Raw genomic sequence first — 22,972 nt, 5'->3', positions numbered from 1 at the left:
TTAGGCTCAGCCTATTGTGTGCGACAGCGCCACCTACCTGCATATTCAGCGAAGCAGATGGTGAGCGGGCTGCGACAGATCTTCTCCTCAAACAGGTCCTTCTTGTTGAGGAAGAGGATGATGGAGGTCTCTGTGAACCACTTGTTGTTGCAGATGGAGTCAAACAGCTTCATGCTCTCGTGCATTCGGTTCTGGAGGGAGGGACACCTAAGTTAGACCACTGACAATTAGGGTTGAGTATCAAAAATTTGGTTTCAAGTAGGAACCGAATCCAAATTTCCGGGTACCGGGTAACCATACAAATGATGAAGGTATCAAACATTTAACCGTCCAGTTATTTCTCCCATAAATAAAGAGTACAACCATGAACTACAACAGGGGGTTTCAACAGGTGGTCCGTGAAGGTATTGCACGTTGTCCCTGACCATGCATTTAGTATTGTAGCAAAGGGAATATTTTCTATTTTCTTCCACAGAACAGTGCACTAAACTTGTGTGCACTGTTCCGTGGAAGTGTGTCAATGTTTGTCAGTTACTGGGAAGTCTGAGGTTAAGATAAACCTGAAAAAGGAGTTATTTTCTATTGTGTTGACATGGAATAAACATATTATCATAGTCTCAAAGTTGACAACTACTGATGTAAGATAATTTACAGGGAAACAAATCGTGTTTCAGCATTGTCTGTATCCAGGGGTGGCCCTCCCTATCTTGTGGAGTAAAGATGAGAAATTATTATTAAAATGGGCTGATTTTTTACAGCCCAAAAGGCTTCCATTGGTTTTCATTGTGTTGAATGATTGACAGCTGCTTGCCATTGGGGCTAAAATCTCTCAGCCCCAGAGCCAATAGAGGGCTGTGCTCAGCCCTAAGGCCCGCCTCAGACCGTGAGGTCATTGGCTTTTGACACAATCACAGCACCTGCTCGTGTGTGTTGTTTATGATGTGTGAAAGAATGGCAGGTGGAAGTAATTTAAATGAAATAAGTTTATTATTTACTTTATAATACGTTTTGTCCCGTGTCCGTGGAGGGGACAAAATGAAGTTAAGAGACTGGGAGCATATAGTCCATTTTGGATATAACAAAAGGAAAGGAGACAAAATACGTTTTGTGAGTTTGAAATTCTTCCTTAGGGCAGACAGCTGACAGCACACCGGACCCACAGAAAGGTATTGTGTTCTGCTTCATTCATTCATCTCACAAAGTTAAGAAACATAATCGCTGGTTTAATCACATTGAAAGTGTCTCGAGCTCTCATTGAGTTGGGAAGAGAGAGAGGCTGTGTTTGTATGCGTGTGTTAGTGTTGTTTCGGTGCGGTGTGTGTGCATGTGTGTGTGTGCCTTGCAAGTTGCTTGCATCTTTATTCCATTTTGGTCGGTGCCGTTTGCGCCAGTTGTGCGCTCGCGCGCGCGTGTGTGTGTGTGTGTGTGTGTGTGAGAGAGAGAGTGTGTGTTTTTGATTCGTCTTGGCGCTTGTGTGTGTGTGTGTGTGTGTGTGTGTGTGTGTGTGTGTACAAACAATGTTCAGTGGAGTGTTTGTTGTGGGCATGCACTTCTGTTGTTCTGGAGCACTTTCTGTAACAAAGTATAGGCCTGTAGTAGTGTACGTGTCATTGCTGTACTTTGATATCTGGAATATGATGCTATTGCTGCAGGTCGAACTAGTAGCATATACTGCAGGTTGAACTAGTAGCATATACTGCAGGTTTGAACTAGTAGCATATACTGTAGTATAATGGATGTCTTATAGCCCCCCACCCCCCAACCAAAATCACTGCTAGCCACCACTGTCTGTATCTCAGGTACTACGTATAATTACATTTTACTTCATGTAACTATAATTCAGATATTTTTGTCATCTAAACATGTGACCTTAAAAAAATACCTAATATGGAGAATTAGAACCAGAACCAGAATCGATACCACCCTAACAACAATCATCCCTATACTCTGACACTAGCCTATGGCAGCATTCCTTTTGGGGTTTATGATCGGGTCGGGAGCGGTTGATCGTTACGTCATGTTGTATAGTCATTGTTTTGTAGTCATCAGGCCGGAACCCTCAATCTGGAGCTTCCTTTCCCTCAAACCGGAAGAATAATACCTTCCCAATAAAAGCGTGACTCTTATTGGTACGGTTAACGGGGCCTTAAGGGCCCATTCGGACCCCTGACCCCATGTTGAGAACCAGGTGTTAGACCCAACATAGTCTCTCTGGACAGACTGTCAATTCAAAGGAAAAGAGGGCACTGTCCTTCCTTTGTTTTGTAAATGGGTTCCAAGATTGGACCCAGCATAAAGTAACTAAAGTTCCAACATTGGCCACAAGCTGTCAGTGTTGTTCTATATTTAAATGCCAAACTGGCACAGTTTGTTCTCAGCATCATTATGTCTCAGCAAGTACACTGAGTGGGCAATTTGGGTACACATGTTCATCAATGCAAACACCCTACCTACCTGCCTACCTCCCTACCTACCTCCCTACCTACCTACCTCCCTCCCTCCCTCCCTACCTACCTACCTACCTACCTACCTACCTACCTACCTACCTACCTCCCTACCTACCTCCCTACCTCCCTCCCTCCCTCCCTACCTACCTACCTACCTACCTACCTCCCTACCTACCTACCTCCCTCCCTCCCTCCCTCCCTCCCTCCCTCCCTACCTACCTCCCTCCCTCCCTACCTACCTACCTACCTACCTCCCTCCCTCCCTACCTACCTACCTACCTACCTACCTACCTCCCTCCCTACCTACCTACCTACCTACCTACCTACCTCCCTCCCTCCCTACCTACCTACCTCCCTACCTCCCTCCCTACCTACCTACCTCCCTACCTCCCTCCCTCCCTCCCACCTCCCTCCCTCCCTACCTACCTCCCTCCCTCCCTCCCTCCCTACCTCCCTACCTACCTACCTACCTACCTACCTCCCTACCTCCCTCCCTCCCTACCTACCTACCTACCTACCTCCCTACCTACCTACCTCCCTCCCTCCCACCTCCCTCCCTCCCTACCTACCTACCTCCCTCCCTCCCTCCCTACCTACCTACCTACCTACCTACCTCCCTCCCTCCCTACCTACCTACCTACCTACCTACCTCCCTCCCTCCCTACCTACCTACCTACCTACCTCCCTCCCTACCTACCTACCTACCTACCTACCTACCGAGTGGCAAATCGAGTGGCAAAGTGAATTTAATGTTGTTTAAAGTCGTTTAATGGAATCAAATAGGACTTTTCTGTTTGGATGCATGAGCTGTCAAGGCCAGAAAGTAGGTTTTCTGCATAACTTCCAGGTATGATGATTATGTCACGCACATACCCTCTAGTCTATACCGAACCTCTTTGCTATTTTGGGTGAATGTTTGCCTGAAAATAGGGATGCTAGGTTTCAAGTGGTTCATCTAAAAAATAGAAAATGGGTGTTTTTCACAGAACGTGGTATGATTGTTACTGCTTGTTACTGGCGCGGACACAACGTTGTACGTACGAGGTGGTACGAGTTAAATTAACCCTATGGATTTTACAGTGTAGTTTGGGCACACACACACACACACACACACACACACACACACACACACAGCAGCGCCCACTACGTGGGTGCGTCTGTGCTTGAGCACCCATGAAGAAAATAGGAACACAAATCACAAATTAGCACCCCTGGGCTTCCCAGAACTGTCATTTTGTCACATAGTCACACCTTTCCACCTTTACGGGCAAAAGAAAACATGGAGGGGGGGGGGGGTCACCCATGACCGTTATAAGAAGTATTCGCCTCTGCACGCAAACACACCGATTCCTTACCATCTCCTCATCTTCAGCCAGCATCAAGTCGTATGCGCTCAGGGCGACACAGAAGATAATGGCGGTGACCCCTTCAAAACAGTGGATCCACTTCTTCCTCTCTGAACGCTGACCACCCACATCAAACATCCTGCCAAAATTGATAAGCCGATGCTGATGCGTTAGATGTATATAGATTTATGTATGATTCATGCATGTATTTGAATGTCTCTATATTAAGGTATAAGCAGTATATCAAAAGAGTGAATTACACATAGAAACTCTTGTAGAGTGCTTTTCCATATTCCAACAGTTTATCATGAATGACGGTTAAAAAATGTCAGCTGGGATCTACTAAAGTAAACACCTTTAATGTTTAACTATGGCAGGAACAACCTCTGTAAATGCGTAAACGTCAGAATAAGATTTAGGATGGAGTGTGTCCAATCAGACACACACCCTGCCCCTATGTACCTGCAGTAGCACCCTGGATGCCCCAAATTGAAAATAATTCAACTCAAAGCAGCTAAGGCGATTTACGCGTGTCAAAGGGATAAAGGCACTGCAAGGCAAGCCTGTCTGATCAGGGTGCTAAGCTTGTGCAGAGCGAGTCACTTGACGAGTGAAAAGTCTGGTGGCCATGATGATGGAAGCCTTTTATACGTGAACAACAAACAATCCTTTGCTGTGTAGAAAACACTCCCTGCACGTGAACTCTGTCAGGACAACTCTATGGAGTGCTAATGTCAAAGTTTCTGCAAACCAGTTGTGGAAGAATAACTCCTTCGATCTTTTAGTAGAAATACCACAATTATACAAGTTAAAAGTCCTGCATATAATCAAATCAAAATCTTGAGTAAAAGTGCAAAAAGTATTAGTGGCATCAAAAATATACTTAAAGTAAAATATACTTATGCAAAATGTTGTGAGCTGTAGATAAAATAGGGTATAAGTGGTTAACGTACTGTATGTTTTGTATTAATAATCTAAATATGCAAAGAAACTAAAGTTTTAAAATAATTGTAGTTCAAGTACAACATTGTAGTGCAATGCAAAGTGCAATATCTGCCTCTCACATGTAATGGAATAGAATTATTTGAATGATAGAAACACGGAAAAACCCTAAATTGTACTTGAATAGCATACTTGAGTGAATGTACTTAGATAGATACTTTCCACCACTAACTTTCCACCACCAAAAGTGTGCACAGTGTCCCCAGCTGGTAGTACAGTACTCTAGGCTGCAGGGTCCCATCAACTGGCAGTACAGTTACAGTACTCTAGGCATCAACAAACCCCCTTTATCGTCAAAAGGATTAATTGAGTGTCTGAAGCGAGGCTGCTTCACTTCACATTTTGACAAACAAAAGCATACTGTCTGCTTACTGATCGTCTCCATGTATTAATTATTCACACTGACAACAAAAAGTCTGTGATGGAGAGCAAAATGTCATGCATTGAAGCTAGTTGATCTGAAAACAAGTCAGAAGCAAAGACACAGCAGATAGAGCTCCCAGGCAGACAGACAATTTAATTTCTTATGATTGTTTTTGTATTCTCTCTGGCAGCCCTTTCACTTTCAAAACCACGTCCAAAATAATAGCGGGTATGTTTTCGCCGCTGGATATTATGAAGCCAATGTGGAAATTATGATGAAACCGCTAATTGCCCTAGATAGAACAATGGTTCCCAAACACTGGGTTGGGACCCCTTTTTATGGGTCCCTTCATTTTTTGTTGTTTCCTACATTTTAGTTTTTAATTTAATTAGTATTCCAAAACTAAGTGGTCAGATGTGTTGGCCTTCGGTGGAGTGCACGGGCCCTGATCCAGAAGAGGTTCAGAACCGTCGTCGCTGTAGTAAAAACAAGCATTTCAGTCGTATGAGTCAGTGTTGTTTTTGGCAGCAAGTTTCTATTTTAGTTTTAGTCGTAGTCTTTGGAATAGTGTTGATTTAGTTTTTGTCACATTTTAGTCACCCGGAATGTTTTAGTGTTAGTCTAGTTTCAGTCGACTAAATGTCATGAGACTTTAGTCGACTGAATCTACAGTTGATTTAGTCGACTAAAATGCATTTTGACGGGCCTTGATGCCGTCGTAATGGCATATTTTACATATGCTGAAAATAGCAGATCTACAAGCTGACGCGTTGTGGGCTTGTAGATCTGCTATTGTCAGCATGCAAACAAGTGTAAAATGACTTACACTGGATTTCTTGTCCACTAGTCCCTTCCTAAGATTTAGTTTTTATTTGTTGACGAAATTGTCAGTATATTTAGTCTTAGTTTTAGTCATCATAGCCTAGTTTCCATTTAGTATTTGTTAGTGGAAAAAGGTAGTCGACGAACATTTTTCGTCTTAGTTTTAGTCGACGAAAACAACACTGGACTATGAATGCTTACTTGAAGTGCAGCTCCTTGAAGGTGAAATGTGTCTCCACGATGCCAGTGGTCTTCACGCGGGTCCTCAGCACGTCCTGCTCGGTGGGGACGTAGTCGGCCTTGCCTATCCTCTCCATGTCGTTCAAGTAGCTGTTAACCCATTCAATTCAATACATGCAATGAAGCAATTAACCCATTCTGAACGGGAACCCGTTTTGGTGTTCAGCATCATGTTATGCTTTAGCTATTGAAAAATAGCAGATCTACAAGCTCATAGCGCGCCACCGAGTGGCGCGCTACGAGCTTGTAGGTCTGCTATTTTTGAAAAATCGAAGAACGACTTGACATTTTTAGAATCTGATCTCAGGTCAGAATGGGTTCATCAGACCAGTGTGTGTCCAGTGGAAACCTTGTATGAATCTGATCTCAGGTCAGAATGGGTTAAAATGCATGGGGAGCACACAGTGGTTTCCAAACCTTTCAGCTCAAGCCCCTAAAATATGTATTTGGTGTCTCACCAGGACCCAAAGATAATTATAGCCTACAAGTAATATAAAAATCACACCTGTGTGAAGTGAGCGGTGCACTGTTCCCCCCGCAAAACATCCAGAACCCCCAGGAACACCCCCTTGGGGGCGGCGGCCCGGTTCTGGCGAGCCGCCCCGCGTCCGAAACGGTCGAGAAACGACAGAGTTATACCGTGTTGCAGCTTTCCATGCTCGGACATGTATACGGACATACGGACATACGGATGGACGGACATAGCTCCGTGATGGAGCGGCGGCACCGCTCAAAAATGTACTATAGTGACCCAGAAAAAACTGGGTTTGTGTCCCAGACTGTCCAAAGGGACCAAAGGGAAACACTGCACTACACATAGTTTCTATACGGCTACCACTAAACCTAGAATCTTCAATGGCATACATTTGGTGAAAATATCAGATCTACAAGCTCACACAGCGCAACACTGCCATGCAACGTCTTAAGTGTAAATTAGGATTACACAAGCATTACATCAGCACTCAGACTTTGAATGATGATGCAATGCTTGTGTAAAGCCTGATTCTGACAGGGGTAATGATGACTTTGATTACTTCATCATACAAGAGTGCATTCACACAAAAGTAGTGAAAATAGCAGATCTCTCAATCTACAAGCTCACAACGCATCACAGTACAATATGTTGTGAGCTTCGGCGAGTTTCACTATTTGAATAGTATTTTAATTTTTTTTATATCGTTTTGGACATTCCAACAGCAACGATTTCAAAGTCATCCTTATCCCTATCCCTGAATCAAAGTATTTCTCTCTACATAAGAAAAAGAGAATAAAATCAGAGTATGTCTTCCGCCACTACTACTGTTGTCACACCTGAATTTCCCTCTGGGCATCAATAAAGGTTTATCGTTTATCTTATCTTAATAAAGGTTTATCGTATCTTATCTTAAGCTGTCCATGAGAAATCCTTTTCCGCATTGTGAGGTGCTCCTGAGGACAGATCGCTTTATTACCGCCGCTGCTGATGTCACTTCTTTAACCCATTCTGACCTGAGATCAGATTCTACAAAATGTCTTCTACATCCCGACAGTTTTCCATTCTGACCTGAGATCAGATTCTAAAAATGTCTTCTACATCCTGACAGTTTTCTGAAAAAGCTATGTTTCTATGTCAGTCATTCTTCGATTTTTCAAAAATAGCAGACCTACAAGCTCGTAGCGCGCCACTCGGTGGCGCGCTATGAGATTGTAGATCTGCTATTTTCCAATAGCTAAAGCATAACATAATGTTAAAGGACCACTTCACCACTTTTCAACCTATCTTCATATAATAGGTCCTCACTAATAATAACGATTATTTTTCTACTCAGTCTGTGTCTCATAGGACGGCTGTGGGCAGATTAGAAACCGTCTTCCAGTGAATGTTTTTTTTTAAACAAGGTTGTTTTACAAAAATATTTCGATTTTTAATGATAGCTTCCAATTTCGCATTGCAACTTTTCAGGACTAGAAAGCCTGCAGTTTCTATTAGCTTGTATTCCCCATCGATGGGGTTTTCAGTTTTCTGAACTGCCCACAGCCCTCCTATGAGACACAGACCGAGTAGAAAGAAATTGCACCATTCTTTTCATGATTATTAGTGAGGACCTATTATATGAAGATAGGTTGAAAAGTGGTGAAGTGGTCCTTTAACACCAAAAGGGGTTCCCGCCCAGAATGGCTTAAAGTCATTGCATCAGAAAATCCCAAGAGAGAGGCAGCAGTGATCAGTCAATGTGTTGTCTATCCTGGGTCATCTCTGAGCTCAGGGGGAAGCTGCGCTAGCACGATTGCATCATTAAGACAGATGCAGCAACAACGATGTCACCATTAGATCAGTCACAGCACTGTAGATGAGCAATATTATAAGCTGATAGAATGTAAAGGGAGAGACTGACAAACTGAACGAGTGGACGGAAAATATCTTTCAGTATATATTGCCATTCAATTTGTGATTTCACATTTTATTTTATAAGACACGACTTCAATTCTGTTTAATGACACGTAGCGTGCGGAGTTAGTTCAGTCAGATATATACTCGATGCTTCATGCTATATGCTCAAGGGACATTAATGTATTGGAGCGGTTAATATGTTGCATTACTATGTGGGCTGTTTGTCGGCTTTGGGACTGTGACTAGGATTCTTTGACTTGGCTCTCTTAGAATTTAGTCTGCTGGTGGGATCATTAGTTTCCCCGGGCGAGCCCGGGTACTGATCGACCTGCTTGGCCAGCCTTCACAAATGGGACAGTAGCCCAAGCCCACTGTGTGCGTGTGGTGAGGAGCAAACTATGGATCACATCATAGAAGTGTGTCCTCTCCAAAGACTGGAAGGAGGATTAATCACCCTCCACACAGCAGACCAGGAGGCAACCGTTTGGCTTAAGGACTTTTGCATTCCCTAAATAAAAATAATAAACTATGTGGGCGTATACAGTGTTTGCAAGACCCACACGTCATACGCTGATGTGGCAGTCAGCTGACCAATAAGGGCGGGGTATTTATAAGCTCACCTTAGCCAAATTACAATACACCCAAATTTCGGCCACTCGCTCACAGTCGGTCGGTCACTCCAGCATGACACATTATGGTGAAATTGGTGACCTGAAATATGTTACCATCTTGTGGAAAAATCACATTTGTGTGAAGTGAGGGGCGCTCTTATCAACATATATTATCATACATCACATTCCGTGTTTAGCCAATCAGCTGAGCACAGTCATTCCATGCTCAGACAGACAGACAGACAGACAGACAGACAAAGCTGTGCATAGGAGGGGCCTATGCAAAACAAACATAGCACCCCTCAACAACAAACCACAAGAACTGTCTCAATTCAACTGACTTTGTTGTGGTTTCAAACCGAGCTATACATTTACATTTAGAGTGGTGATACACAGATAAAAGTGCAGACACAAGTTCATGCGAAGTGGGCCGAGAAACGGAGTTGATTGAAGACTGATTCATGGCACTTATGGCACTTTGTATACCATGGCATCAGCGTCTATTTTCAGTCTGAGACAGTTTTACTTCAGAGTAGAAATTAACGAAGCGAGAAGATTAAACTCGTATGAGGATGTTTTTTTGCAGCCAATTATATTTACCCTTTTGCTTACCAATTTATTCATTGGGCCAATTAATTCCTCCTACTGCTTAACCCATTTTGGGCGGGAACCCGTTTTGGTGTTAGCATTACGTTATGCTTTAGCTATTGAAAAATAGCAGATCTACAAGCTCAGAGCTTCTAGGTCTGCTATTTTTGAAAAATCGGCATAGAAACAGCTTTTTCAGAAAACTGTCAGGATGTAGAAAAGAAGACATTTTTAGAATCTGATCTCAGGTCAGAATGAAAACTGTCAGGGTGTAGAAGACACTTTTTAGAATCTGATCTCAGGTCAGAATGGGTTAATTGCCACTGGGTCAACTGCCAGGGAGGAGCCCCCCACGGGAGGAGGTAATGCCTCCGTCCTACTCCTCCTGTTCAACATTCCCAGCTGGAAAATATGTTCTTATGGACACTGACAAACTGCCACTGGATTCACCGCGGTAGATGTGAACCCATTGACAAACTGGATTCCCCCGCGGTAGATGACAAACTGGATTCACCGCGAACCCATTGACTGTTGTGGAATGGTACTTTAGCCGTGTGCCACCTGAGTGCCTATTTTCCTTTCTCTTTAAAATAACAATAACAGAGCATGCACCACAATTTTAGGGTTGGGAATCCTTTAAGATTTTAATGATTCCCTCTGTCCAATTAAATGTCCAATTCCCGCCCCCCTTTCATGACGACACCAGGCCCAGGAAATAGTTCCTAATGCATTTTTCACAACATTTCAAAACGTATTTATTTCAAGACCGTATAAGCCAATTCTTGTCGTGACAAATCATGACAACAAACACAATATTTTGGACAAATAATTACAAAGAAGAAAAACAACAAAAAAAGTGTTGTAACCGGCTGTCTTCTTCTTATTTGTTGAGCCCGGAAAATTGTGTTTTATTGTCATGATTTGTCACGAGTCACGACAAGAGTTGGCTTTGTCCGCGGCGTAAACGTCATTAAATAAATACTTTCTGAAAAGTCTATGAGGAAAATGAACGGGGATTTATTTTCCGGGTCTCTCGAGGGGGCAGGACTGCGACGCTCTATAGGGGTTTCCAAATAGACCCCTAACAGGTGTACAAATGGAATTTGAAATTAAATGACCACCTGCATTGTAATTGTAATTCCACAATACATAGCAGCTGTGACAGTGTGTGATGAACTGACTCCGTAAACGGTTCCAAATGTGACAGAACCTATCCCGGTTACTCAATGTTGGGATCCGGTTTCCGGATCCCAACCCTATACACAATATAGAACAGTAGTTCCCAAACCTTTTAGCCCATGACCCAAAACAGAAATGTAACATTCGCCCGGGACCCAAACTAGTAAAAAATAGCAGATCTACAAGCTCACAATGCGTGACTTCTTAAATATTTTGAAATATATATATATATTTTTTAATTATATTTTTTTATCCCACGATTTTGTAACCCATTTTTTCACCCCTGTGTCAAACATCTAATGTGATCCTGGGCTCTACACACCCTCCACTAACCTAGTCCCCGTATATGGGGGACAAGGGGAGAGCAACGGACTTGAACTCATGCTTATTTTGAAAGAATTTATAGGCCTAGATATATTTTTTATTGGAAGACACAAATATTTAATCGCGACTCATAAAAATGTATCCGCGACCCACATACGGGTCCCGACCCAGTGTTTGAGAAACAGTGAAACTCACTATGCTGCGGAGTCGTCCAGCTGGTACTCTCGTGAGCGTTTGAAGCAGCTCTGCACGCCGCTGTCGGACCACAGCCGCCTGATCACGTTGGCCATGTCGCCGGGCAGGATAGTCTCCTCTTCAGCCTCCGGCAGCAAGGCAGCGAGCTGGCGCACATCCTCCTGCAGGGGGCGACAGACAAGGACTGCATTTACAACATGGACAACATGTTCAAGTTGAAAATACATCTTTTTATAGGATTATACTGTGTCTAATAGTCAAAGTCAAAGTCATACGATTTGTCACACACGTTACCGCAGTGAAATGTGTTCTCCACATTTGACCCATCGTATGCAGCGGTGAGCTGCAGCCGTGCCACGCTCGGGAATCATTTGATTAGTAGATTTGACCCCCCAATCCAACCCTTTGATGCTGAGTGTCAAGCAGGGAGGCATTGGGTCCCATTTTTACAGTCTTTGGTATGACCCGGACGGGGATCGAGCCCCGACCTCCCAGTCTCAGGGCGGACACTCCACAAGGCCACTGTCTGGTAATAGCAGATCCACAAGCCTGTAGATCGGCTATCTTCGCTTGTAGAAGATCCCAGGTTAGATTCCCGGCCTGGCGGCCACAGTATTAGTAAGTGTTGAGGTGTCCCTGAGCAAGACACTTGACCCCAAACAGAGTAATATAGTAAGAGAGTGGCGACACTATAGCGTTTACTCCCATTTGTAACAATGGAATGCGGAAGTCCTCATTCTATCAATGGGATAGTTCCAGCCATAGGAGCAATGTTTGGAACTATAGCCCATATAGGCACCCGCTTTGTCTCAATGGGGTAGTTCCAATGTTTGGAACTATAGCCCATAGGCCCCCGCTTTATCTCAATGGGGTAGTTCCAATGTTTGGAACTATAGCCCATAGGCCCCCGCTTTGTCTCAATGGGGTAGTTCCAGCCATAGGAGCAATGTTTGGAACTATAGGCACCCGCTTTGTGGTGTGATCAAAGCGTGTTGCTACTCTCCTACTCTACACTCTGACCCCAAACAGCCCCCCCCCCCCCACACTCTCTCTGGGTCAACCTGAAAACCCATTTTCTAATTGTCATTTATTATTCCCCATAATCAACACTGTAAACTAAAGTCCTCAATGTTAATTTAACTCTGAGCGTGTACAAAGGGAACAAAATGGACGTGTGAGGGCCCATTTGGTTCCATTTATACACTCTCAGAGTTACAGACCCATAAACCATCTAACTTTGACTGCACAGACACCCCTCAAGGACCACCTGGGGGTCCCCGGGCCACACGGTGAAAACCAGTGATCTAGAGAGGAATGACACATCATTTTATTTAGGTAGAATTATTTGTCTTTTAGTCGTTGTGACTCATATCTGGACATATACTTATTATAGCTAAATAAATAATGTTATAAGCAATGGGCGTGGAGGCTTTGTACTGCAGCCAAGGACAGAAAGATTAGGCTAGCATAGTGATATTGTCTCATATACTGAAGAATAAAATGAGACATATGGGGGTTTATCTGTTTATTCAACAAACAGTGATACATTTTTTGTTCATCATGACTCCTCTAAACTTGAGAGGGTACCAAAAAAGTAACTGCATTGAATCTGTAAATAGTTCCCTGGTTGGTTTTGCTCACTAAAGTACATATTGTTGTATCTCCAAATTTCAAACTTTCCATTTGTTTCTTTTAATGTCCTAAAGGGCGAGATACTAAAGGGCGAGGTCGCGCTGAAACAACAGAGCTTCTCACGGGATAGTTGAGAAGCAGGAGTTAAACTATTGATCTGGTGTCAGTGAGGTCAGATGTAGAGTTGCTGGCCGACTCCAATTATTCAGATCTATGTCAAACCATGTATGGCTATCCAGGGTTTGATGAGGTCAGTGTTGTGATCTTCATATATGGAGATCCAGGTGATGCTCTAGAGAGCTCCTGCTCTCACCAGGAGTACAGCCAGGACCTGTGCGTTGCACCAGACTCCCAGCACCAGACACTTCATTCAGGATCGCAATGCTTCTGCAGGCTCCACCTGGGCAACGGTAACACTGCAGGCTCAACTTGCGGCTGGAATGGCCCTCCTAAAGGCCCCATTGAAGGTTTTTGGGCTTCCTCCTCACGGAGGAGGCAGGCTGGGGCGCTAACCCATACGAAGGTTTTTGGGCTTCCTCCTCACGGAGGATTGCAGGCTGGGGGCGCCGACCCATACTGCTCCCGGGGTGCCGTCTACATTCCGGCTGTCACCCGTCTCTCCGGTGGAGAGATGGGTATAGCTATGATTACTGTCCAAATATAGAGCTATTTACAACTTACATTAACCAAAAATATCCGCTATACCTTTAACTTGACTTCAGTATCCAGACAAAGACAAGCATCCAAAACGGTCGAGAAATGACAGAGTTACCGTGTTGCAGCTTTCCGTGATCGGACACACAGACGCAGAGACGGACATACGGACGGAGGGACGGACATATAGCTCCATAATGGAGCAGAGGCACCGCTCAAAAAACAATAACAGAACCGAAAGAACTCACGAAAAACAGTCTGTGTTTGCACTAGCAGGTTTGAGCCTTGGCTTTACAGTGTTGCCAGCGCTGCGAAAAGCTAAATCAAATAATAATAATCCATTTAAAATGCAAGCTTCAAATCAATCCATTCCCACACAGAGCTCACAGTGGCTTGGCCTTATCTTGGGTATTTGGGTATTATTGGGCCTTAGCCCGCTCTCACTCATTTACATTTACTGCCTCTCCTCTCCTGCACTTTCTCTGACTGACTCGAATGAAGAGCAACTTCATCTGCAACTTTATTCCTCCCTGAAGGGCAGTTGTGTTTTGCAGCACTGCTTTGCCGTCAGGCAAAAACCGTATGTCCTTATTTCAACCTTTTATGTTGTTGTTTTTTTTGTTTTTGTTTTTAATGCCCCACTTTAATGCCCCCCGTTTTTAATGCCCCGTAAATAAGGGATCTACAAGCTCACCAATGTGACACATTTTAAATCAGCGAATTTCAATATTTTGAATGATTTGAATGTGAAAGTGGTTACGTCTGTCTGTGGGGTTTATAATCAATGAAAAATATTAGCCAGAGCTTGTGTCTAAATAATAACTACATAAGTATGCACTGGAACAAAGGTTATTTTTTCCATTTCCTGAAAAGTAACAATTCAATTTCAATTCAATTCCATCTTTATTTCAGTCCCAGCAAGATCCATATCGCAATTAAAAAACAACACATTAAAATTACTTTGGAGATTTGAGGTATGCTTTGAAATATCCAATCAGATGAAAAAGTGAGTCAACGATGACCTCATTGTTGATCTTCAATGTTCATTTCCTTGAAAAGTAACGCTTTTGTTTTGTTTCTAAATAAACAAATGGTTGATATAGTATCAGTTTTTGGGGAACCCATTTTATTGAAACCTTACAACTCATTTACGGTATATTATTTTATATGACATCCTCACGGTGGCGTTATTATTATTATTTAAGAGCAAATTCCTTGCCATGGCAGGTTACAATAGTAATTCTGTGTGTGTGTGTGTGTGTGTGTGTGTGTGTGTGTGTGTGTGTGTGTGTGTGTGTGTGTGTGTGTGTGTGTGTGTGTGTGTGTGTGTGTGTGTGTGTGTGTGTGTGTGTGTGTGTGTGTGTGTGTGTGTGTGTGTGTGTGTGTGTGTGTGTGTGTGTGTGTGTGTGTGTGTGTGTGTGTGCGTCTCTTACCTCTCGTGACGGGTCATCGTACTGTAACTGTAGACTGTTCATAGCTTTAACGATGGCCATGATGGACTGTAAAGTGTTACTGAACACAACAGCTCTGTACTGCTTACGCTCGTCTTCTGAGTAGCCTGCTTCATGGATGATCCTGGCAATAACAACAACAACAACAACAACAACACAGAACATCTCTGAATTACACCAGTAGTAAGACGCCTTAAGGGCGCCAAGCGACCGCAGGAGCAAGTGGAAGTGAGGCGGGGGGGAAACCCAGGTCAGCTACACATTAGCCTCGGAAACACAGACGTTTTTATTTCCAGGGGCTGAGCCTTAATGGTACTCTACCAAGTGAGCCACCCTGGGGCATATAAAAGCATAGTTAATGCATAGCTATATATGGAGATCTAAGGGTGGCAGCGGGGGCAGTGTCTTGAATGAACAAGGTTTGATGAGGTCAGATCAACATAATGGAATATCAGCTGGAAGGTCAGCTGTTTGCATTTGTTAATTGCATGGGGCTGCATGTTTGTGAGACTCACTTCATCTGCTTGACGATGGTGCTCTTCCCTGACTCCCCAGCACCTGTTGACATAAAACATACATTTATACATGAGACGTTCAATATTCCACTCTTCCCCTATACAGAACTCAACTCTTGCCGAAATAAATAAGCATAACCATTAACCACTATTGGACATGATAATAGGTGAACATTCTGCTAAAATACATTAGCAGAAAATAGCTCATTAACTCACCAACACGACACGTGTGCTGGCATGATCTGCCCCTCAACCTCCTGTAGTACACTTCTGCTTCTCAACATGTTTCTCCAAAGAGACCCTTTTGGGTCTCTCAGAGTTTACTGTAACTTGTGCGCGACTGTTCTCGTCAAACCTGAAGGCCACAGTATAGTGCGTCTGCTGGTCAATGCATTTAAATGAGCATGCGTGTGGAATAACTTTTCGTTCCCACCCAGAGCAGAATTAATTATTTTTTGCACGTGGGCGAGGGGACCGTCCGTCCGTGCGCTGCCAGTGAGAATGGCTGCATTCATTAACATGAACCGGGGGAAACAAACAATCAGCGCCTGTGCACTTATGCTGGTGGGTTTCGGCCCCAACACAAGAAAATCTCCTCATTTTAAGCCTAAAGTTGGCAGGTACTGTATGTCACAGAATGTCACAGAGTCCACCGACTTGTGTGAGTCATTCATAGCAGCATGGCGACCCGCCCCTGTCCTGTCTGTCACCTGGCATTAGCTCAAAAGGGCCTTGATCCACCGCCCATCAGGGATCAGCGGCGCTCCGCTCCAACCTGTCGGCTGTCATCATATTCACACACACTCACCTGACTGCCAGCTCTCTCAGAAAGGTGAGGTCTGGTGAGGGGGTGATCTTTTGGTGCCATGCCCAGACGTTATTTATTTGTGCCCAGACAGGGTCAGGTACTTGAAGCTGTCTGTGTGCAGGGAACCTGCCAATGGTGGAGGTGCCATGGGGGCAGCAATCCCGGAGGAGACGGAGGGGCCTTGTCCCCTCCAAATGCCACATTTATCGCCCCAATGAGTGCATCATCGTTGCATCTTGTCTTTTCCCACCACCTCGACTTGAATGCGGATAACACTGAGCTAATAAGTCCTGCCCCATACATATAAACAACTGGCTTCATTTCCAAACCAGAAAAGATAGATTTTGTGAGAGAAACAAGGTCTATGAAAACTAAGCCCAAATGAAGCGACGAGGCCACATGAGCACTTTAACCCATTCTGACCTGAGATCAGATTCTAAAAATGTCTTCTACATCCTGACAGTTTTCTGAAAAAGCTATGTTTCTGTGTCAGTCGTTCTTCGATTTTTCAAAAATAGCAGACCTACAAGCTCATAGCGTGCCAGCGAGTGGCGCGCTATGAGCTTGTAGGTCTGCTGTTTTTCAATAGCTAAAGCATAACGTAATGCTAACACCAAAACGGGTTAACTATCAAGAGGCCAGAGCGACAGACGAGTCACTACCGTGTGGACACATGATTAGACATGAATGTGATTTTTAGGAGCCGGTTTAACAGCTGGATGCACTAGTGGTTGTCTTTGTTTACACACCGTCGAGGTTGAATTTACTTGGCAGAGCACAAGACATGAACCCTGTGTGTGTGTGTGTGTGTGTGTGTGTGTGTGTGTGTGTGTGTGTGTGTGTGTGTGTGTGTGTGTGTGTGTGTGTGTGTGTGTGTGTGTGTGTGTGTGTGTGTGTGTGTGTGTGTGTGTGTGTGTGTGTGTGGTATCACTGTAGATTTGCCATACTGATATGGGCCATGTGCATAAACTGACCATGAGTGGCATGACAAAAAGCAAAGCCAAACAACTTGCCAAATACTGTTCTGTTTCGGCTGTTATAGGCAGTTTGTCTGTGTGGAGAAGGAGGTGCCATGTGTATCCTTAAGTGAACATGAACTGTCAACCCCGTTATATTTGTTTCCTTGTCAAATTAATTGAAATTTGTGGATTCTGATAAAGAAATCGAAATGTGCGTGTGTGTAATCTACAAACTGTAATCTACAGGAAAGCATCTGTGTCATGTTGTCCAAAACTGTCAAATTCAAAAGTATCAAAAGTAGTAGACCTACATGAGCTTGTGGATTTGATGCTTTAGTGTGACACTGTACTATGATCAAGAGTAAGGCACTACTTTATGAAAATAACTCAAAAGGTTAAAATATGGAGATAGAGAGGTTTCTGCCCGACAGCAACTATAATAGCAACATAGAGGTTTTTTTTTTTCAGATTGATTTTGTATTATTATTTAGAAGACATTTATAAGCACTGATGATTTTACAGTCAAGCCACATGTTATTTTAAAACATGGTATAATCAAATGATGCTCTGTGGTCTACTGCATATCAAGGACTGGGAGTCCTTGAAATGAAAAAGGTTTTGAGAATCACTGTTCTGTACTTGTAGTACTATAGAGAGGTTGTTGAATGTTGTAACGTTTTCACGGTGTCTATATCAGTGGTACCCTGCACTGATATACATGTGATACCAGACCATCCTTGGCCCGGGTATACAGGCCTATATGCTCTCTCTGAGGATCAGTGTGCTGTTCAGTGTGTCGATCATTTCATGGTGAAATAGAACCTGTTCCTTGTGAAGCATTCACTGTGATTGATACCTCGTTGCACGCAGCCCAGTATGGCTGAACAATGTATAGGGAAAGTAATTGGCAATTTGTCAGAACTAAAAATGTTCGAGTTCATTCTCAACTGAATCTTTTAAGTCTTAAGATTCACTTCTGTTTACTGTTAAGAGTATGAAGGACAATGCCAGTGTTTTGGGATGTTTAGTCCGCGCTAGGTATAGTATTTATTATGGTATGCGCTTTCACCGTATACCGTACTGTAAAATCTCGTACCGTTACATGCCTAGTCCGCATGAAGCCAGCTGCCGGTTCAGCACCGTTCCAAGTTGCATAATATCATAGGCACAGAACAGTAAATCATTCCCGTTTTGGCTAGATCTCATTTGAAAAAGAAGTTTGCAATGTCAGGGTGACTTATCCTACTAGTCAAATAAAGGTGACATCCAAGAATAAGCCTGGCAGGGGGTTTATTAGTACATGAATCCATCTCCATTACAAGCTGTTTGCAGACAACCTGCGCAGCACGCAGACAGACTAATCATGCTACACCAGCAACTACGACGTGTTTGAGAACATGAACGCAGCTCGCCACCTCCTGTGCATCTCATTTCAACAGATTAGAGGAGAGGGCAGGTTACCACAATATAGAAATACTCTGCTACAAGCTATGAAGCTAAAGGGCTGTATTCTACTTGAGTGAAAATACACATTTATTGCATGGATCAAAACGTACTATAGTTAAACTACTCATTATGAATGGCTCATGTCACTTATTTTTATGTACGTGTCAACCTTTCAAAGTTAGCTGATCTACAAGCACGCAACGCATTCGCTATTTTCAAATATTACTTTGAAAGAAATTTGACAATTGTAAAATAAATATTTCCACAACACATATGTTATGGGGGTCCCTGCAGGCACAAAATATTTTCAGATAGTGGTCCATGGTCAAATACATATGGGGGGAAATCTTTGAGAACCATTGTCTAGACTAGAGCAACAGTGTTTTCAACAGATATAATTTATTACCATGGGCCTCTATGGGCCAGTGTGTGTGTGTGTGTGTGTCCTGTCTGCAGGAATTAATGGGCACAGCCAAATAGATAACCCAGAGTCCTAAAGACCTTGAGAGAGAGAGAGAGAGAGAGAGAGAGAGAGAGACACACACACACACACACACACACACACACACACACACACACACACACACACACACACACACACACACACACACAGCCACTGTTGGGAGCGGCTGGCATCGCTCTAAATGTGCCCCTCAGGACAGGTCTCCACCAGGATATAGGAGCGTTTGATTTCAACAAATACATATATTTATTTGTTGCAATAATGTGTGTTCTGGTTGTAAAACAAAGAATCTGACACATGACCCATACATGCATGATGTATGGGTAACAGGCTGTTCTGGAAGATTTGGGGCAGAGGTTCAAAATTGCCATCCAGGGAGTGTGTGCAGTTTCATAGCGACCAGACCAACAGTGCCAGAGATTAGTAATGGACGGACGAACGAACACGCACAAACGCACAAACACGCACGCACGGAAGTACGGACAGACGGAGTGCCTTCGGCCTGGTGGAGACAATGACATTTTGTGGAATCACAGAGACAGGTGTTACAAGCAGGGATCACAGGGGCTCGTCCCCTCAGGGGTTTGGGTTGTTTTTTTAGCACCGAGGACAAACAGAAGGACAACTCTGCAGGAATTAATGGGCACAGCCAAATAGATAACCCCCACACACACAGACACACACACACACACACACACACACACACACACACACACACACACACACACACACACACACACACACACACACCAAAAGACTGTCCTAAATTCACACCAAGCATGATAACTATAGAACTCAATAATTAAGTTATCGTTGACACTGAAGGAGGATGACAAAGCCTGCCTGAGGTAATGGGGACATTTCCGTGAAGTGTTTTTCTCTTTTTTTAGGGCTCCCTGATGCCCTAAAAGGGCCTCTGGGCAGTGGGCACGTGCCCAGAGTTCCCACCCATCTGGGCAGTGGGCACGTGCCCAGAGTGCCCACCCACGTGCCCAGAGTTCCCACCCATGTTAGCTATTCATAATCATCGTCTCCTTTTCTCCATCCATAACAACACTTTCAGAAGGTGAATGAGACTGATTGCAGCATGATGGATTTTGAATATAGCTGTCAATTTCTATTGTTGAGAAAATTGTTGAGAAACGTTGAAAGTGATCTAAACGATGGTGTGGACCCGTTCAGTCAGGGGTCGTCAATATGTCTGTGGCAATTAAGACTTGACCTCATCCGTGGCTAATTCTAGATGTTGTTTTTACACACCATTATAATGTTATTATTTTAAGACCCAATTACTGCATGTTAGTCTCCAGATTTTCTTCAGAATATGTGTGACACTGAGGCATTAAATTAGGAGTCCACTAGGACAGTTTTTCTCAAACATTTTATTTTCAAGCCATCACTCTGAAGAGTGCACAGATGGAACCACATGGACTACGGGTCCACTTGAGTAGTCCATTTAGTTCCATTTGGGTCCATTGGGTCTATTTTGAATCAAATGGACCGGACCTGTAATGGTCATCTCTAGGGCTAGCTTTTAATGTGGCTGTCTACTCATTTCGTCCATGGCAAAAATAGAAATTCTGTGCAAATAAGTTACGTAAGGATGCGTTACAAGAGCTCTTTTTATTATAAAACATTGAGTGAAAAAAAAGCAAAATAAAAAAACTGCAAATTCAAAATAGAATTGCCCTGAAAAGTACCTCTAAATGGTAAAGGGCCTGCATTTATATATAGCACATTTTTCCTAAGCTCCAAATGTATTTCACATTCACCCACCAACAGTGGAGGCACCGATCTGCTCTTTGGCAGCATTATGGGTTTAGTGTCAAGGACACTAAACCTGGTTTAGTGTTTCTGGTTCGATCGCGGGGATCGAACCAGAAACCTTCCGACTGCAAGACGGCCGCTCTACCTCCTGAGCCACTTCCTCCCTTCTCTCATAAACATCATTGGTATACAGTATTGAACAGTCTGGAGGAAGAACTAATGGATATCAGTCAATATGCAAATTGGCACAATATATTGGCAGAACAGATAATGTAATTTTATTGCTGATGGAATTCTGTCTCTCTCTCTCCTTTTGTGTGTCTGTGTGTGTGTGTGTGTGTGTGTGTGTGTGTGTGTGTAGTGTGTGCGTGCGCGTGCATGAGTTGCATATTTGGCAGCTGGCTGCATAGTTTGCTGTCGATGCCAATTATGGTGAAACAAATTAAATTACAGTGAGCGTATCTCCCTTGGCATCCGAAGCGTGCACTTCCACCCTGTGGTACAAAATAGGTCCCTTCACCTCGTTTTAGTGGGAAAGTGCTGAGTGCAGCTGTAATTGATAGGCTGGAGACGCTGGAGACACAGTGGAACCGTGCCTTATGCTTCGGGCGTACGACGCTGGCACTGCCACGCGCCGAACATAGCCGATCTACAAGCCCACGACGTGTCACGTCCGCAACACCTTGTGGGCTAACTGGGCTTGTAGATCGTTGTCGTACGACGAGGATATAAATCAGGCATCGACGCCCCTTCAGGGAGGCTTGGAGTATACGAGCGAGAGATATACGGCCCAGGAAGCTTCGCCAGGCCAGATTAATGAACCTGCCCACCCCCATCTTATCAGAAAATACTTTTTCTGATAATAATAATATATATTCTTACTAGGGGAGATTATCAAACCTTTTGAATTTCAAGTAGCCCCAATTTGACATGCATCTTTTTAATTGGATGTTTACAATTTAGGCATTTAGCAGACGCTCTTAATCCAGAGCGATTTACAAAAAAAAGCATGGGAATACATCACATGAAAACATTTATCATGAAACATGCGTAAGCTAAGAAAGTAACGGTGGAATATCTATATAATGAAACTATACATATATACTACTATGCTATACATATGTACTATGACGTGCTATGACTACATACAATGCAATTATAGTGCTGTCTACATAACATGCTATAAGTCTGTATCAAATGCTATCTAAGTCTACAGAAATGCTATCTAAGGGGGTGGGGGATATTTACCGGCTTCATTAGCAAACTAAAAACCTGTCTATTGTCACAAGCTTAGGAATAGGTAGGAATAGGCCAATAGATGTATGATTGTGTAGAATTATCTCTGTTACGTGCTGCTGTTCGTTCTGGCTTTGATTTATTCCAGTATTCCACAGTGGTTGTAGATTTGGCCTCTGTAAGGAAGTTGTGCCTAATTAAAACAGTGAGTACTGCACCAATGGTAGATGTTGTACGTGTTAGTTAAACGCAATCACCTGCTTGCAGATACACAGTGAAATAGTTTTTTTCTTTTTATGTAGCATTGCTATTTGTGGTCAATATTGTCACATTTTATTTACAGTTGAAGTGGTCATTATTATATGAACCATGATGGAAAAAGCCCTCTGGGGTTATTCTTTCAGCATAACCTTTGACTGTACTAGATAGATAGATAGTGTCCTACATCATAAGATGCCCGCACAGGCTTACAAGACACTCACAAAATTGTACATTTATAATAATACATATACACAAATAGTACAGTTAGTCAGTTACTCATGGATACATCGT

The 22,972-nt window shown here is 43.4% G+C and overlaps 1 protein-coding gene across 1 annotated transcript in view; it reads right to left on the bottom strand.

The window, feature by feature from the left end:
- The window catches only part of LOC308330690 (guanine nucleotide-binding protein G(i) subunit alpha-2-like), a gene marked incomplete at both ends in the record, with an annotated part of 55,648 nt that overhangs the window by 2,405 nt on the left and 30,271 nt on the right, over nucleotides 1-22,972 (bottom strand). The window contains 6 exons of the mRNA XM_080785662.1: nucleotides 38-191; nucleotides 3,803-3,932; nucleotides 6,183-6,311; nucleotides 11,490-11,650; nucleotides 15,209-15,350; nucleotides 15,742-15,784. Coding sequence (XP_080641788.1) covers nucleotides 38-191; nucleotides 3,803-3,932; nucleotides 6,183-6,311; nucleotides 11,490-11,650; nucleotides 15,209-15,350; nucleotides 15,742-15,784 — 759 coding nt within the window. The remainder of the gene's footprint in view (nucleotides 1-37; nucleotides 192-3,802; nucleotides 3,933-6,182; nucleotides 6,312-11,489; nucleotides 11,651-15,208; nucleotides 15,351-15,741; nucleotides 15,785-22,972) is intronic.

This window comes from Protomyctophum bolini, assembly GCF_963924005.1.
Source record: "Protomyctophum bolini genome assembly, chromosome: 2".
NCBI lineage: Eukaryota > Metazoa > Chordata > Actinopteri > Myctophiformes > Myctophidae > Protomyctophum > Protomyctophum bolini.
Note: the sequence above shows the minus strand (reverse complement) of the source record. Positions and strands in the feature narration are given on the sequence as shown.